General features: G+C 43.6%; 1 protein-coding gene across 1 annotated transcript in view; it reads left to right on the top strand.

Annotated features, from left to right (window-relative positions):
* Positions 1-5,229: 5,229 nt before the first annotated feature.
* Positions 5,230-16,874, top strand: part of LOC126184698 (venom acid phosphatase Acph-1-like) — a 251,930-nt gene continuing 240,285 nt past the window's right edge. Inside the window, exon 1 of the mRNA XM_049927211.1 lies at positions 5,230-5,377. Within this exon, the coding sequence (XP_049783168.1) occupies positions 5,300-5,377 (78 nt within the window). The 5' untranslated portion in view covers positions 5,230-5,299. The remainder of the gene's footprint in view (positions 5,378-16,874) is intronic.

The following is a 16,874-nucleotide window of genomic DNA, read 5'->3' as shown; positions in this document are numbered from 1 at the left end:
AACGGCAGGCGCACGGCATGGACAAAGCACCGACACAACAGGTTATGTGGAAATAAGATACTTGAAGCCTGTTGGTGTTGTTGATGTTCTGGTCTTCAGTCCAGAGACTGGTTTGATGCACCTCTCCTTGCTACCATATCCTGTGCAAGCTTCGTCATTTCCAGGTAACTACTCCACTCTACATGTTTCTGAATATGCTTAGTGTATTCATCTCTTGGTCTCCCTCTACGATTTTTACCCTTATCGCTGCTCTTCAATACTAAATTGGTGATTCCTTCATGTCTCAGAAAATGTCCTACCAACCGATCCCTTCTTCTAAACAAGTTATGCCACAAATTCCTCTTCTCCCCAATTCTATTCAGTACCTCCTCATTAGTTACATGACCTCCCCATCTAATCTTCAACATTCTTCTGTAGCACCACATTTCCAAAGCTTCTATTCTCTTCTTGTCTAAACTGTTTATCCTCCACGTTTCACATCCATACATGGCTACACTCCATACAAATACTTTGAGAAAAGACTTCCTGACACTTAAATCTATACTCGATGTTAACAAATTTCTCTTCTTCAGAAACGCTTTTCTTGCCATTGCCAGTCTACATTTTACATCTTCCCTACTTCGACCATCATGAGTAATTTTGCTCCCCAAATAGCAAAACTCATCTACTACTTTAAGTGTCTCATTTCCTAATCTAATTCCCTCAGCATCTCCTGATTTAGTCAGTCTACATTCCATTGTCCTCGTTTTGCTTTTGGTGATTTTCATCTTATAACCTCCTTTCATGAAACTGTCCATTCCATGCAACTGCTCTTCCAGGTCCTTTGCTGTGTCTGACAGAATCACAATGTCATCGGCAAACCGAAATGGATTTTAATTCCTACTCCAGATTTTTCTTTTGTTTCCTTTACTGCTTGCTCAATGTACAGATCGAATAACATCGGGGATATGCTACAACCCTGTCTCACTCCCTTCCCAATCACTGCTTCCATTTCATGCCCCTCGACTCTTATAACTGCCATCTGGTTTCTCTACAAATTGTAAATAGCCTTTCGCTGCCACCTTAAGAATTTGAAAGAGAGTATTCCAATCGAAATTGTCAGAAGCTTTCTCTAAGTCTACAAATGCTAGAAACGTAGGTTTGCCTTTCCTTGATCTATTTTCTAAGATAAGTCGTAGGGTCAGTATTGTCTCACGTGTTCCAACATTTGTACAGAATCCAAATTGATATTCCCCAAGGTCGGCTTCTACCAGTTTTTCCATTCATCTGTAAAGAATTCGTGTCAGTATTTTGCAGCCGTGACTTATTAAACTGATAGTTCGGTAATTTTCACATCTGTCAACACCTGCTTTCTTTGGGATTGGAATTATTATATTCTTCTTGAAGTCTGAGGGTATTTCGCCTGTCTCATATATCTTGCTCACCAGACGGTAGAGTTTTGTAAGGGCTGGCTCTCCCAAGGCTATCAGGAGTTCTAATGGAATGTTGTCTACTCCCGGGACCTTGTTTCGACTTACATATTTCAGTGCTCTGTCAAATTCTTCACCCAGTTAAGTATCTCCCATTTCATCTTCACCTACGTCCTCTTCCAGTTCCATAATATTGCCCTCATTGTACATCGCCCTTGTATAGACTCTTTATATACTCCTTCCACCTTTCTGCTTTCCCTTCTTTGCTTAGAACTGCTTTTTCATTTGAGCTCTTGATATTCATACAAGTGGTTCTCTTTTCTCTAAAAGTCTCTTTAATTTTCCTGTAGGCAGTATCTATCTTACCCCTACTGATATATGCCTCTACATCCTCACATTTGTCCTCTAGCCATCCCTGCTTAGCCATTTTGCACTTCCTGACTATCTCATTTTTGAGACGTTTGTATTCCTTTTTGCCTGTTTCGTTTTCTGAATTTTTATACTTTCTCCTTTCATCAATTAAATTCAATGTCTCTTCTGTTACCCAAGGATTTCTACTAGACCTCGTCATTTTTCCTACTTGATCCTCCGCTGCCTTCACTATTTCAACTCTCAAGTCTACCCATTCTTCTTCTACTGTATTTCTTTCCCGTGTTCTTGTCAATCGTTCCCTAATGCTGCCTCTGAAACTCTCTACAACCTCTGGTTCTTTCAGTTTATCAAGGCCCCATCTCCTTAAATTCCCACCTTTTTGCAGTTTCTTCAGTTTTAGTATACAGTTCGTAACCAATAGATTGTTGTCATAATCCGCATCTGCCCATGGAAATGTCTTACAATTTAAAACCTGGTTCCTAAATCTCTGTTCAAATGGTTCAGATGGCTCTAAGCACTATGGGACTTAACTTCTGAGGTCCCCTAGACTTAGAACTACTTAAACCTAACTAACCTAAGGGCATCACATACATCCATGCCCGAGGCAGGATTCGAACCTGAGACCGTAGCAGCAGCGCGGTTCCGGACTGAAGAGCCTAGAACCGCTCGGTGACAGCGGCCGGCTAAATCTCTGTCTTACCATTATATAATCTATCTGAAACTTTCCAGTGTCTCCAGGCCTCTTCCACGTATACAACCTTCTTTCACGATTCTTAAATCAAGTGTTAGCTATGATTAAGTTATGATCTGTGCAAAATTCTACCAGGTGGCTTCCTCTTTCATTCCTTACCCCCATTTCGTATTCACCTACCACCGTTCCTTCTCTTCATTTCCCTACAGTCGAATTCCAGTCCTCCATGACTATTAAATTTCCGTCTCCCTTCACTATCTGAATAATTCCTTTTATCTCATCATACATTTCTTCAATCTCTTCGTTGTCTGCGGAACTAGTTGACATTTAAACTTGTACTACCGTGGTAGGCGGGGGCTTCGTGTCTATGTTGGCTACGATAAGGCGTTCGCTATGCTGTTCGTAGTAGCTTATCTGCGTTCCTATTTTTTATTCATTATTTAACCTACTCCTGCATTCTCCTATTTGATTTTGTATTTATAACCTTGCATTCACCTGACCAGAAGTCTTGTTCGACCTGCCACCGAACTTCACTAATTCCCACTATATCTAGCTTTAACCTATCCATTTTCCTTTTTATATTTCCTAACCTGCCTGCCCGATTAAGGGACCTGGCATTCCACGCTCCTATCCGTAGAACGTCAGTTTTCTTTCTCCTGATAACGACGTCCTCCTGAGTAGTCCCCGCCCAGAGATCCGAATGGGGGGCTATTTTACCTCCAGAATATTTTACCCAAGAGGACGCCATCATCATTTAACCATACAGTAAAGCTGGATGCCCTCGAGAAAAAATTACGGCTGTAGTTTCCCCCTTGCTTTCAGCCGTTCGCAGTACCAGCACAGCAAGGCCGTTTTGGTTAATGTTACAAGGCCAGATCAGTCAATCATACAGACTGTTACCCCTGCAACCAATGAAAAGGCTGCTGCCCCTCTTCGGGAACTACACGTTCTTCTGGCCTCTCAACAGATACCCTTCCGTTGTGGTTTAGAGTTGGGGGATCCGCTCCTGAACTGATTCATAGAGTTGAATCTTTCAAAGGAGTGAACAATCAGTGATTCAGAAAAAAAGAACGGTAGCTCCAAACGTTTCCCACAGCAGAGAGAGAGAGCGCCGGCCTCTGCCCTGCTTCTACCTTGGCTGCCTGCATTGTGCAGTGCCCCATCGGATTTTGTGTTTCACATATGCCGTGCCTTCACGGTGCTTCCGCTGCCGCGTGCAGTGTCTGGCGCAGCTTAACTTAGCATCGCACTCCGTCAGCGATCGTTTCAGTTGCACGTCCTGCCCTCTGGGCAGTAGATGCGAGCAACAGGACAGAGAGCCTCCTAGCGGAGAACATAAGAACTACTTGCAACAACCTTCTCGCAAGAGAACGGACGATATGACTCAGAGAGGGAGACTGGTGGCCGTTCACCGCTCCCCCAACCCTCGGAACTCGCCCGCTCAACGCTCATCCCACCGTTCTCGACTCTAGCCAGAGCGTTGAGCAAAGCAACTCAGGTGTCACTCTGGTCTCTGCAGTCTTAGCTCACACAGTAATACAGCTCGCGGCTCGACGTGCTTGACTCAGCGCCTCTGCATCGGAGTTCGTCTCTACTGGATATTGTTCTTCGTAGTAATACTGCTATGCATATTACATTATTATGTTATGTAAACATCATTTGTTTTTATTTTATTTTATTTGTTTAAACTGATCTGATTAGGTTCCTGATGACACCTCTTACTATAGGATTTTTATTATGGACCCTCGAATTTACGTTTTAATTACGAGCGAACCGATAAACGTATTTCAAAATGTGATACACCAATATTTTCCCTGTTTTATTCTGCGTAAGGCTATATGCAGCACTTTAGTCTTACAGTCAAATTTATATATATTTTTTTCTTATTCTGGTACGGATTTTGCGTATTTAGGCGTCTTCGGAAGGAAACGTTCGCTTTAAAAATATATGGCTTGCGATGTATTTGTACGAGGTTAATGAAATTTTAATACATTATAGCCAAATATATTGTTAATGTAAATCTCAAGTTACAACATTTTCCGATCACCCAAAAAACCACGATAGTGCAAAATAAATCAATAATCAAAAACTTTGCCATATTGTGGAAATTTCAATAAACAATGCAAAATTCTTACTCATTATCTGTGTTACAAAATAGGGTCAAATAAGATCAAAATACAGGTATAGTACTGGAATAAACCAAGTTTAAAGGGCAATGTGCCTTCCATTTATTTTCTATTGTGAATGAGTGGTGAGTCATGAAAAAGAGCTAGTTCATTTCAGGGAGTGAACAGTTCTGATCCGATCTCTGAAAAGAACAGTTTTGCCCATCTCTATTGTGGTTGCACCTACAGTACGGCTATCCGCATCGCTGAGGCATGCAAGCAACGACAAGGTCCATGGTTCATGGAGGGGACTTAACGCCTATGCAAAGTGATAGGACGAGCTCAGGCGCGATCCTATCGTTCGTGGCACAGTCGGAGAACAGTCGAAGCACAGTACACTGTGAGGGAACCGGCCTTTACAGGGGTGACTAATATTTTGTCCGTTGAGTATATTTCCTTGCGTGGATTCTATCCTGATACTTCAGAGTCGAGCGCTACCGCAAAGGCGTGCGTTTGCGACCTGGGGTACCGAGTCCGGTCACAGCTGAACACGCGTTAATAGTTACGCGACGTACATCGAGATACCGGCTGCGAACGTTAATTGCGGATTATGCGGCGGCGGCGTCTGTGTTCGCGAGCAGGAAGAAGCAGCGGTGTGCAGGAGTGGGGACTAGGGCAACGTAGCGCTGTTTGCGCGGTTCGGCGCCAGTCGAACACCAGACATGGCAGCGCGCCGACTGCCGCTGCCTCTGCTGCTGCTCGCGGCTTGTGCAACCGCCGAGCTGCGTCTCGTCTCCGTCGTAAGTCCGCGCCTCTGCTGTCACAGCCTAACTCCGACATTCAACTACTAAAAATTAATGGTTCTACAGCTGACAGGGGGACCCTCCATACTGTAAATCACGGATTTTGATGCGCTTCAAATATATTGTAGAGGCATTTACGCTGAGTGCCTGGCTCTCCGGTTTTTTTAGCGACGGGCCTTGGTTTTTGAGAAAATGAATTTTGAAGTTCATTGCGCGATTTGCATATCCGTAACATTGTATATATTTCGAGCAAGTCAGCGTAGCGCAGCGGTAAAGGTTCACGGCTACCGCGCCGGAGGTACTGTGTTCGAATCCTGCTCCCATATGTTTGTTTTATGTATACAAGAACCATCCTGAAAATTTGGTCCTAACGTTCAAAAACTAGTAGACGAATTAACTGGGAAATACTGAAATGTAGTCGTGTCCTGCACGAAATCAGGGAAGTTCACGAAACTGGTGTACGAAGAATTTTTGCGTTCTGTAATTCTTCCGTACGTGGGACAGAAATTTTTTTTGTACATTATCGACTCATGGGGAGGGCAAACCGATTCAACTTATACGATCATCTATTCTATTCACTGATGAAAGCGAGCACTTGCACCCTACAAGTGGTCCCACCAAAGTGCACTCCTTACTGCCAACCCTGCGATGTTTATTTTTACCGACAGGTGAAAATCTTCACGTAAATTATTCAGAATTCTCCCGACTTGGTGAAAGACAATAGAGAGATCGCTTCTAGGGAAGATTCGATAAAATTACATTCGCTAAACATACATCAATCCAGCGCATCTAATTTTAAAGGCACGATTAGATACGCATGGTTCGCATCGAAATTGGCGGATGAAAGAGAAATCTTTTTGAATGCAAAAGAATTGTGTTTCGCGGTATCGCTCATGAAGAAACCGTGCGCCTGCTTTCATAAAATGCGCGCGGTGGTGCGAAACTTTGTGCTTCGGTTGTTTCTATGATAAGTATCACCCACAATATTGTTCTGTCACATCAAGCAATGTGCACGATGAAAAATAAGATTTTGTAATATTGTATGAAAGAAAAAATTAATAACTGAATATATCTTTATAATTTCGCACACTGTACACTGTTTGTTGATATTCTTTGAAATAAAATTGAAAAATTCGATCGATTTTGAAAAAAAAAATAAAACAAAAATACAAGAGCAGGACTCGAACACGGTACCTCCACCGGGGTAGCCGTGAACTTTTAGAGCTGCGCTACGCTGACTTGCTCGGAATATATGTAATGTTACGGGCATTCAAAGCCCGCAATGAGCTTCAAAATTGATTTTCTCAAAAACCAAGGCCCGTCGCTAAAAAAACGAATAGCCGGGTACTCAGCGTAAGTGCCTCCACAACATATTTGACGCGCATCACAATCCGTGATTTACAGTATGGGGGGTCCCCTTGTGAGACTCTTTCCGACCTTTCCCTCGCTGTGCCTGTCTTTTCCGACCTCTTCATCTTCCGTGTTGTCCATTTTGTTCTTAGGCCTCTTTACCGCAGTCGCAGTTACTCAAGGATTATACGTTGTAAACCGTTTTTCGCAGTTATAATAAAAGTCTTATTTAGACCATTAGCGTTTCACTTCATTTGAAAAAAATCATAGGTAGTCACTGTAACAATGTGGTTTTTCTTACAAATCTGTTGGCAAAGATGGTAAACAGTACTCGTGTATTAAATTAAATTTGCATGAAAAACCACATTGTTGCAGTGACCACTGAAGACTTTTTGAAATAAAGCGAAACACATACGGTCTAAATGACTTTCATTACAGTCGTAGAAGACTATACGACGCGTGGTTAAAACGTTACGGGAATTTTACATTTCACGGGATTTATACATCTGAGTCTCAAATTTTTTCTATCTTGTTGGTACATATGTTCCTGGTGTATGTTTGCATTTTAAGCCGTTTTGAATATTTAGTTAATTGTAGACAGTCGAAAAGATTATACGTGTTTCTAGTGATCGGCGAATTTTTATTGTCAAAAAAGATGGCACACAGAATTTGCATTAAAGTTTGTTTGAAAAATAGAATAAAGTGCAGCACCACATTAGAAATACTTACTGTGACTTTCGGCGATTCTACTATGAGTAAGACAAGAGTTTACGAGTGGCATAAACGTTTCAAAGAGGATCGAGAAGACCTTGAAGATGACGATCACCCTGCACCCCCTAGCACATCAATAGCTGACGAGAGTGTGGAAGAAGTAAAGAAAATGGTTCTGGCACCGCGGAATCACCATCAGAATGTTTGCTTATAATGTTGGCATATCCTCTGGCTCATGCAAAGTAATTTTAGCATGTTTTGGGCATGGAACATGTAGCAGCAAAATTTGTTCCGAAATTGTTTAATTTCGACCAAAAACGATGTCGCGTGGACATCGCTCAGGGTCTGCTGAATGAAGTCGACAACGACAGAGAACTTCTGAAGAAGGTTGTAATAGGTGACGAAACATGAGTATCCGTGTATGACGTCGAAACCAAGGCCCAAACGTCCCAATGGAAACTGCCTGAAGAGCCAAGACCGCAAAAAAATTCGACAAGGTCGATCACATGAGAAGGTTCTTCACATGTTTTATCCCATTATAATTGGGTAGTTCATCGTGAGATCTTGTGGTCGTATGGTCAATAAGGAATACTACCTGAAAGTTACGCTCCGTTTACTTGAAGCAATCCGAAGAAAACGACCAGAATTGTGGCAAAACCAATGGTGAAAATTGCATCACCATAATGCCCCCACTCACACCTCAATGCTTGTTCGTGATTTTTTGGCAAAAAAACAAAACCGTTATGTTGCTTTAGCTGGGTATTGCCCCTTGTGACTTCTTTTTATTCCCGAGACTGAAGAGAAACACGGAAGGACTTCGTTTTGCCACCACTGATGAGGTAAAAACAGAATCGCTTAAGTAGCTGAACACCGGAAAGAAAAGTGAGTTCCAGAAGTGCTTCTATAATTGGAAAAAGCGCTGAAACAAGTGTATTATATCTGAGGGGAATTGCTTTGAAGGGCATAAAGTTGACGTTGATGAATAACTAAAGATTCTTTAAGAAAAAATTTCCCTTATTTTTTGATCACATCTCTCATACAGAATGTTCCATGAGGAATCGTCAATATTCGGGGATATGACAAGAGCTATCATTCGAAGCAAAAAAGTCTAGTAAACATGGGCGCTATAAGAGCTATGAGCACTTTTTCATCTTCGCTGCTGTGGAAAAACGAATCTTTCTTTTACTCAACAAGTGCTCGTAGCTGTTAATGTATGCATTTTCGACCCCATGTTTACCAGATTTTTTTTCGGTCCATGCAACCTTCTCCCAGAAAGCAAGGAGTCTGCAGTAGAAGATATTTGTTTCACAGTATCGAAGATGTTCTTCAGGCATGCATTTTAAAGGCCATGGTTACTAGAAATTTCTGCTTCGAGTGAGCGTTCCTGTCATATCTCTGAGCAGCTTGTCCGAAAGAAACATGGGGCCAAACCAGTTGCAGGCGTATTTATGTTAATGAGTAGTCGTAAACCTGATTCTAGCACCAAACATAGCCGTGGGACGTCTTTCGAATATAATGACCAGTTCTGAACTGTAAGGTTTTAAGCACAAATTTTGCTCCACCTTCTAGCGAAAATCTATTTACGAAAATAAGGTGCACAAAAGCTAAGTCAAAATAGTGTGGCTTTGCAACGCCACGTCTGTTTTAACACACTTGTCTTCATATTATTACTAATTTACACACATTTCTATTTCGTTAGAATAAACGTGTAAGAGTCGAAGGATATGAAAGGGAGGCTGTAGTTGAGAATGAAGTGAGACAGAATTGTACCCTACCTCCAACGTTATTTAATCTATGCAGTGAGCTAGTAATAAGGAAAACGAAAGAGAAATTTGGAAAAGAGATCAAAGTTCAGTGAGGAGAAATAAAAACTTTTGGGTTTGCGAATGAAATTGTAATTCTGTCAGAAACGAATGTGCGTCTGAGTTAAGTAACATATTAAGCTATATGTGTAACCAGTCGTTTATCAATGGAATATTTCCTGAATGTTTGAAATATGCTGAAGTTAAGCCACTGTTTAAGAAGGGAGGTAAAGAAATAGCTTCAAATGTCCGTCCAATTTCACTTTTGCCAGCGTTCTCAAAAATTTTAGAAAAAGTAATGTACAATTGGCTTCATAACGATCGTTTCACAAATAACATACTGTCAAAGTCGCAGTTCGGATTTCTAAGGGGTTTTGATATTGAGGAGGCTAGCTACAATTACAGTGAAAATGTACTTAATTCAACAGACAAGAAATTGCAGGCAACTGGTATATTTTGAGATCTGTCAAAGGCATTTGAATGTGTAAAACACAATATCCTTTTAAGTAAATTAAAATATTATGGTGTAACAGGAAATGCTGCAAAATGGTTCAAATCTTATATCTCTGACAGGAAACAAAGGGTGTTATTAGTAAAGAGACATGTATTAAGCTATCAGGCAACATCCAACTGGGAACTGATTACGTGTGGGGTTCCACAAGGTTCCATCTTAGGGTCCTTACTTTTTCTTGTGTATATCAATGACCTTTCATCAGTAACATTACCAGATGCCAAGTTTGTTTTGTTTGCCGATGATACAAACATTTCAATAAATAGCAAATCAAGTATAGTCTTAGAAAGATCGGCTAATAAAATATTTGTGGACATTAACCACTGGTTCCTAGCCAATTCTTTGTCACTAAACATTGAAAAAACACACTACATGCAGTTCAGAACTTGTAAGGGGTGTACCACGACTATATGCCTAACATATGATGACAAGCAGATAGAAGAAGTGGACACTGTTAAATTCTTGGGATTACAGTTTGATAATAAATTCATCTGGGAGGAGCACACCACAAAACTTCTGAAGCGTCGAAACAAATCTCTATTTGCAATGCGAATTATGTCAGACATAGGGATTATAAAAATGAAAAAGCTGGCATACTATGTTTACTTTCACTCCATAATGTGATATGGGATTATTTTTTGGGGTAATTCATCAAGACAAGGGCACAAAAACGAGCAATAAGAGTTATATGTGGTGTGAACTCAAGAACATCCTGCAGAGGCCTGTTTAGGGAACTAGGGATACTAACTACTGATGCCCAATGTATTTATTCCTTAATGTAATTTGTCATTAAAAATACACTCCTGGAAATTGAAATAAGAACACCGTGAATTCTTTGTCCCAGGAAGGGGAAACTTTATTGACACATTCCTGGGGTCAGATACATCACATGATCACACTGACAGAACCACAGGCACATAGACACAGGCAACAGAGCATGCACAATGTCGGCACTAGTACAGTGTATATCCACCTTTCGCAGCAATGCAGGCTGCTATTCTCCCATGGAGACGATCGTAGAGATGCTGGATGTAGTCCTGTGGAACGGCTTGCCATGCCATTTCCACCTGGCGCCTCAGTTGGACCAGCGTTCGTGCTGGACGTGCAGACCGCGTGAGACGACGCTTCATCCAGTCCCAAACATGCTCAATGGGGGACAGATCCGGAGATCTTGCTGGCCAGAGTAGTTGACTTACACCTTCTAGAGCACGTTGGGTGGCACGGGATACATGCGGACGTGCATTGTCCTGTTGGAACAGCAAGTTCCCTTGCCGGTCTAGGAATGGTAGAACGATGGGTTCGATGACGGTTTGGATGTACCGTGCACTATTCAGTGTCCCCTCGACGATCACCAGTGGTGTACGGCCAGTGTAGGAGATCGCTCCCCACACCATGATGCCGGGTGTTGGCCCTGTGTGCCTCGGTCGTATGCAGTCCTGATTGTGGCGCTCACCTGCACGACGCCAAACACGCATACGACCATCATTGGCACCAAGGCAGAAGCGACTCTCATCGCTGAAGACGACACGTCTCCATTTGTCCCTCCATTCACGCCTGTCGCGACAACACTGGAGGCGGGCTGCACGATGTTGGGGCGTGAGCGGAAGACGGCCTAACGGTGTGCGGGACCGTAGCCCAGCTTCATGGAGACGGTTGTGAATGGTCCTCGCCGATACCCCAGGAGCAACAGTGTCCCTAATTTGCTGGGAAGTGGCGGTGCGGTCCCCTACGGCACTGCGTAGGATCCTACGGTCTTGGCGTGCATCCGTGCGTCGCTGCGGTCCGGTCCCAGGTCGACGGGCACGTGCACCTTCCGCCGACCACTGGCGACAACATCGATGTACTGTGGAGACCTCATGCCCCACGTGTTGAGCAATTCGGCGGTACGTCCACCCGGCCTCCCGCATGCCCACTATACGCCCTCGCTCAAAGTCCGTCAACTGCACATACGGTTCACGTCCACGCTGTCGCGGCATGCTACCAGTGTTAAAGACTGCGATGGAGCTCCGTATGCCACGGCAAACTGGCTGACACTGACGGCGGCGGTGCACAAATGCTGTGCAGCTAGCGCCATTCGACGGTCAACACCGCGGTTCCTGGTGTGTCCGCTGTGCCGTGCGTGTGATCATTGCTTGTACAGCCCTCTCGTAGTGTCCGGAGCAAGTATGGTGGGTCTGACACACCGGTGTCAATGTGTTCTTTTTTCCATTTCCAGGAGTGTATATATATATATATATATATATATATATATATATATATATATATATATATATATATGTGTGTGTGTGTGTGTGTGTGTGTGTGTGTTCTTTTTTCCATTTCCAGGAGTATATATATATATATATATATATATATATATATATATATATATATACTCCTGGAAATGGAAAAAAGAACTCATTGACACCGGTGTGTCAGACCCACCATACTTGCTCCGGACAATGCGAGAGGGCTGTACAAGCAATGATCACACGCACGGCACAGCGGACACACCAGGAACCGCGGTGTCGGCCGTCGAATGGCGCTAGCTGCGCAGCATTTGTGCACCGCCGCCGTCAGTGTCAGCCAGTTTGCCGTGGCATACGGAGCTCCATCGCAGTCTTTAACACTGGTAGCATGCCGCGACAGCGTGGACGTGAACCGTATGTGCAGTTGACGGACTTTGAGCGAGAGCGTATAGTGGGCATGCGGGAGGCCGGGTGGACGTACCGCCGAATTGCTCAACACGTGGGGCGTGAGGTCTCCACAGTACATCGATGTTGTCGCCAGTGGTCGGCGGAAGGTGCACGTGCCCGTCGACCTGGGACCGGACCGCAGCGACGCACGGATGCACGCCAAGACCGTAGGATCCTACGCAGAGCCGTAGGGGACCGCACCGCCACTTCCCAGCAAATTAGGGACACTGTTGCTCCTGGGGTATCGGCGAGGACCATTCACAACCGTCTCCATGAAGCTGGGCTACGGTCCCGCACACCGTTAGGCCGTCTTCCGCTCACGCCCCAACATCGTGCAGCCCGCCTCCAGTGGTGTCGCGACAGGCGTGAATGGAGGGACGAATGGAGACGTGTCGTCTTCAGCGATGAGAGTCGCTTCTGCCTTGGTGCCAATGATGGTCGTATGCGTGTTTGGTGCCGTGCAGGTGAGCGCCACAATCAGGACTGCATACGACCGAGGCACACAGGGCCAACACCCGGCATCATGGTGTGGGGAGCGATCTCCTACACTGGCCGTACACCACTGGTGATCGTCGAGGGGACACTGAATAGTGCACGGTACATCCAAACCGTCATCGAACCCATCGTTCTACCATTCCTAGACCGGCAAGGGAACTTGCTGTTCCAACAGGACAATGCACGTCCGCATGTATCCCGTGCCACCCAACGTGCTCTAGAAGGTGTAAGTCAACTACTCTGGCCAGCAAGATCTCCGGATCTGTCCCCCATTGAGCATGTTTGGGACTGGATGAAGCGTCGTCTCACGCGGTCTGCACGTCCAGCACGAACGCTGGTTCAACTGAGGCGCCAGGTGGAAATGGCATGGCAAGCCATTCCACAGGACTACATCCAGCATCTCTACGATCGTCTCCATGGGAGAATAGCAGCCTGCATTGCTGCGAAAGGTGGATATACACTGTACTAGTGCCGACATTGTGCATGCTCTGTTGCCTGTGTCTATGTGCCTGTGGTTCTGTCAGTGTGATCATGTGATGTATCTGACCCCAGGAATGTGTCAATAAAGTTTCCCCTTCCTGGGACAATGAATTCACGGTGTTCTTATTTCAATTTCCAGGAGTATATATATATATATATATATATATATATATATATATATAGTACGACATGACTTCTGCACCATTTCAGTACCGTAATGTGTTCATTGTAAATAAGTATTGTAGTAGTTCTATTACATGTTTATTACCTTGTAAATAAAAAAATACTTTTTTCATTTTAAATTCAGTGCATTAATGCGATATTAGTAAATGAGTGTTGTAAAATGTGCCTTTCATATAGTGTTCATTAAAAAAATGACGATCATACCACTAGTGTCCTGTGGAAGATACACTAGCTTGTTTTATCTGTAAATATTTGCCGTGTATTATTGTTTTTCTGACATGTTCTACATTCTGGAGGACCTCCTCACTACGGATCAATTGGAATGACAGTAAATCTAATCTAATCTAATCAACGGAAGTGAGAGAGAAACTGAACGGAATGGCTTGTGTCTTGAAAAGGGGGTTATAATCCGATCATCAAAAAAGTAAAACAAGGGTAATGGAATGTAGTTGAAGTAAAACAGCCGTAGTTGCTGGAGTTATATTAGGAAAAGTTAAAGTTCTGCGTTTCGGCCCTAAGCGGGCCAATCGAGCCCGACCGATCGCCATATCATCCTTTGCCTATGGTGTCACTGGAATTCGGTATGTGATCAGCACATCGCTCGCCCTATCGTTGTCGGGTTATTAGATTAGGAAGACAGTAAAAGTAGTTAATGAGTTTTGGTATTTGAGCAGAAAATAGCCGAAGTAGAGAGTATACAAAATGCAGACTGGCTATACCAAGGAAAGCATTTCTAAATAAAATAAATGAACATCGAATATACATGTAAGTATTGGGAAGTCTTTTATGAACCTATTTGTTTGGCGTGCAGCCTTGTGCGGAAGTGAAAAGTGAACGATAAGCTTTTGAAATGTGGTGCTGTAGGCAAATGCTGAAGATTAGATGGGTAAATCGCGTAGCTAATCTACGGCTACATCTACACTCCGCAAGCCACGTTATGGTCTTTGGCGGAGGGTACTTTGTGTACCACTGTCGCTTCCCCTTTTTGCTATTCCAGTCGCGTATGGTTAGCGGGAAGAACGATTGTTGATATGCTTCTTTGTGGGCACGAATCTCTCTAATTTTATCTTCACGTTACTTCCGCGAGACATACGTAGGAGGAGGCAATATATTGGCTGACTCTCCTACGAACGTACACTCTCGTAATTTTAACAGTAGACCATAACGTGATTCAAAACGCCTCTCTTGCAATGTCTGTCACTGGGGTTGAATGAACATTTCCGTGACGCTTTGCCGCTTACTAAATCAAAATGAAACGAAACGTGTGTCGGATCGCCTACATCGACCGTCATGACCTGTGGTAAAAGTTACGAAGTGCCCCCCCCCCCCCCACTTGCATATTTCAATAAGGCGCGAACGCTGACCTTACGCTTCGCTACCGATCATTTGTTTACCACTTCCAGATTTTCTGCTTTCACATTCTTTGTCTTCACCAACTCACAAATAAATTGTCACCTTCCAAACTAATCTATACCTCGGGCTGCGCTACAGATCAGTCTGTCACCACGACGACGATTTCAGGGAGGATTCAACGCTTAAACTTCAGCAGTGTCGTATATTTAGTATGAGAGTTTCCAGGTTTCTTGAATAACACGACTGCCGAGAGGCCAAAGAACTACTACATCTACATCTGCATAGGTACTCTGCGGTTTACACTTACGTTTCTGGCAGAGTATTCATCGAACCCCCTTCCTCATCTTGAATAACACGACTGCCGAGAGGCCAAAGAACTACTACATCTACATCTACATAGGTACTCTGCGGTTTACACTTACGTTTCTGGCAGAGTATTCATCGAACCTCTTTCCTCATTATTTTCTCTATCGTTCTACTTTCCAACAGCGCGCGGGGAAAACTAACACTTCTTCTTTCTGTGCAAGATCTGATTTCTCTTATTTATTACAATGATTATTTCTCCCTATAGGTAGGTGTGAACAGAGTATTTTCGCATTCGGAGGAGAACGCTGAAAACAGAAATTCCGTGAAAAGATCTCGCCGCAACGAGAAACGCCTTTGTTTTAATGCATGCCACTGCAACTCGCATATCATATCCGTGGCCCTCTCTCCCCTAGTTTGCAATTATACAAAACGAGCTGCCCTTCTTTGAACGATTCAAATGGCTCTGAACACTATGGGACTCAACATCTTAGGTCATAAGTCCCCTAGAACTTAGAACTACTTAAACCCAACGAACCTAATGACATCACACACACCCATGCCCGAGGCAGGATTCGAACCTGCGACCGTAGCAGTCCCGCGGTTCCGGACTGCAGCGCCAGAACCGCTAGACCACCGCGGCCGGCTTCTTTGAACGTTTTCGATGTCCAGCCTGGTAAGGATTCCACACTGCAGTGTGCCTAGTGTAGACAGTCTCTTTAATAGACCTGTTGCACCTTCTAAGCGTTCTGCCAATACAACGCAGTCTTTGGTTTGCCTTTCCTACAACATTATCTATCTGATAATTCCAATTTAATAGGTAATAGTAATTCGTAGGTATTTAGTTGAACTGACAGCCTTAGATAGCACCATACAGATATCTTGTCCGAATCATTTTGAAATTGGGTTTGATCTTCCGATGGACTTGCTAGACGGGAAATTACATCATTATCTGCAAACAGTCTAAGATGGCTGCTCTGACTGCCTCCTAAATCGTTTATATAGATCAGAAACGACAGAGGACCTATAACACTTCATTGGGGGACGCCAGATAACACTTCGGTTTCACTGGATGACTTTCCATCAATTACTACGAACTGTGAGCTTTCTACAGGAAATCACGAATTCAATCGCACAACTGAGACGAAACTCCGTAGCATGCAACTTGACTATATTGAGGCACTAAATAAAATTGAGGACAAAATAAATTTATGGTACAAATTGACACAAAGAACGGATCGATTGATATGCACATTCTGAGGCATCGCGGATTTAGCGGTATGGTATTGGAGGGAAGACTGGGGGTGGGGAACAAAAATTTTGAAGTAGACCAAGGTATAAGAGGCATTCAAATGAAACCCGGTCACTAGTGTAAAGTAACGGTAACGGTTTTATTAATTCAAAAATGTAGTTATACACACTACACATATTCAAAAATAGTCTCAAAAACTGCCGGCACATTTACCCCATTGCAACACTAGCTGGTCGATTCCATCCTTGAAGAAGCTAATAGGCAGCTGTCGGAACCAGACCTGGACCCAGCCACACACTTCGTCGTCCGCTACGTATCGATGTCCGCGAATAGTTTGTTTTAGAGGTCCAAACACATAAAAGTCACACGGTGAAACGTC

The sequence above is a fragment of the Schistocerca cancellata genome, chromosome 4 (assembly GCF_023864275.1).
Source record: "Schistocerca cancellata isolate TAMUIC-IGC-003103 chromosome 4, iqSchCanc2.1, whole genome shotgun sequence".
NCBI classification, from domain to species: Eukaryota; Metazoa; Arthropoda; class Insecta; order Orthoptera; family Acrididae; genus Schistocerca; species Schistocerca cancellata.
This window is presented reverse-complemented; position numbering and strand designations above follow the sequence as displayed.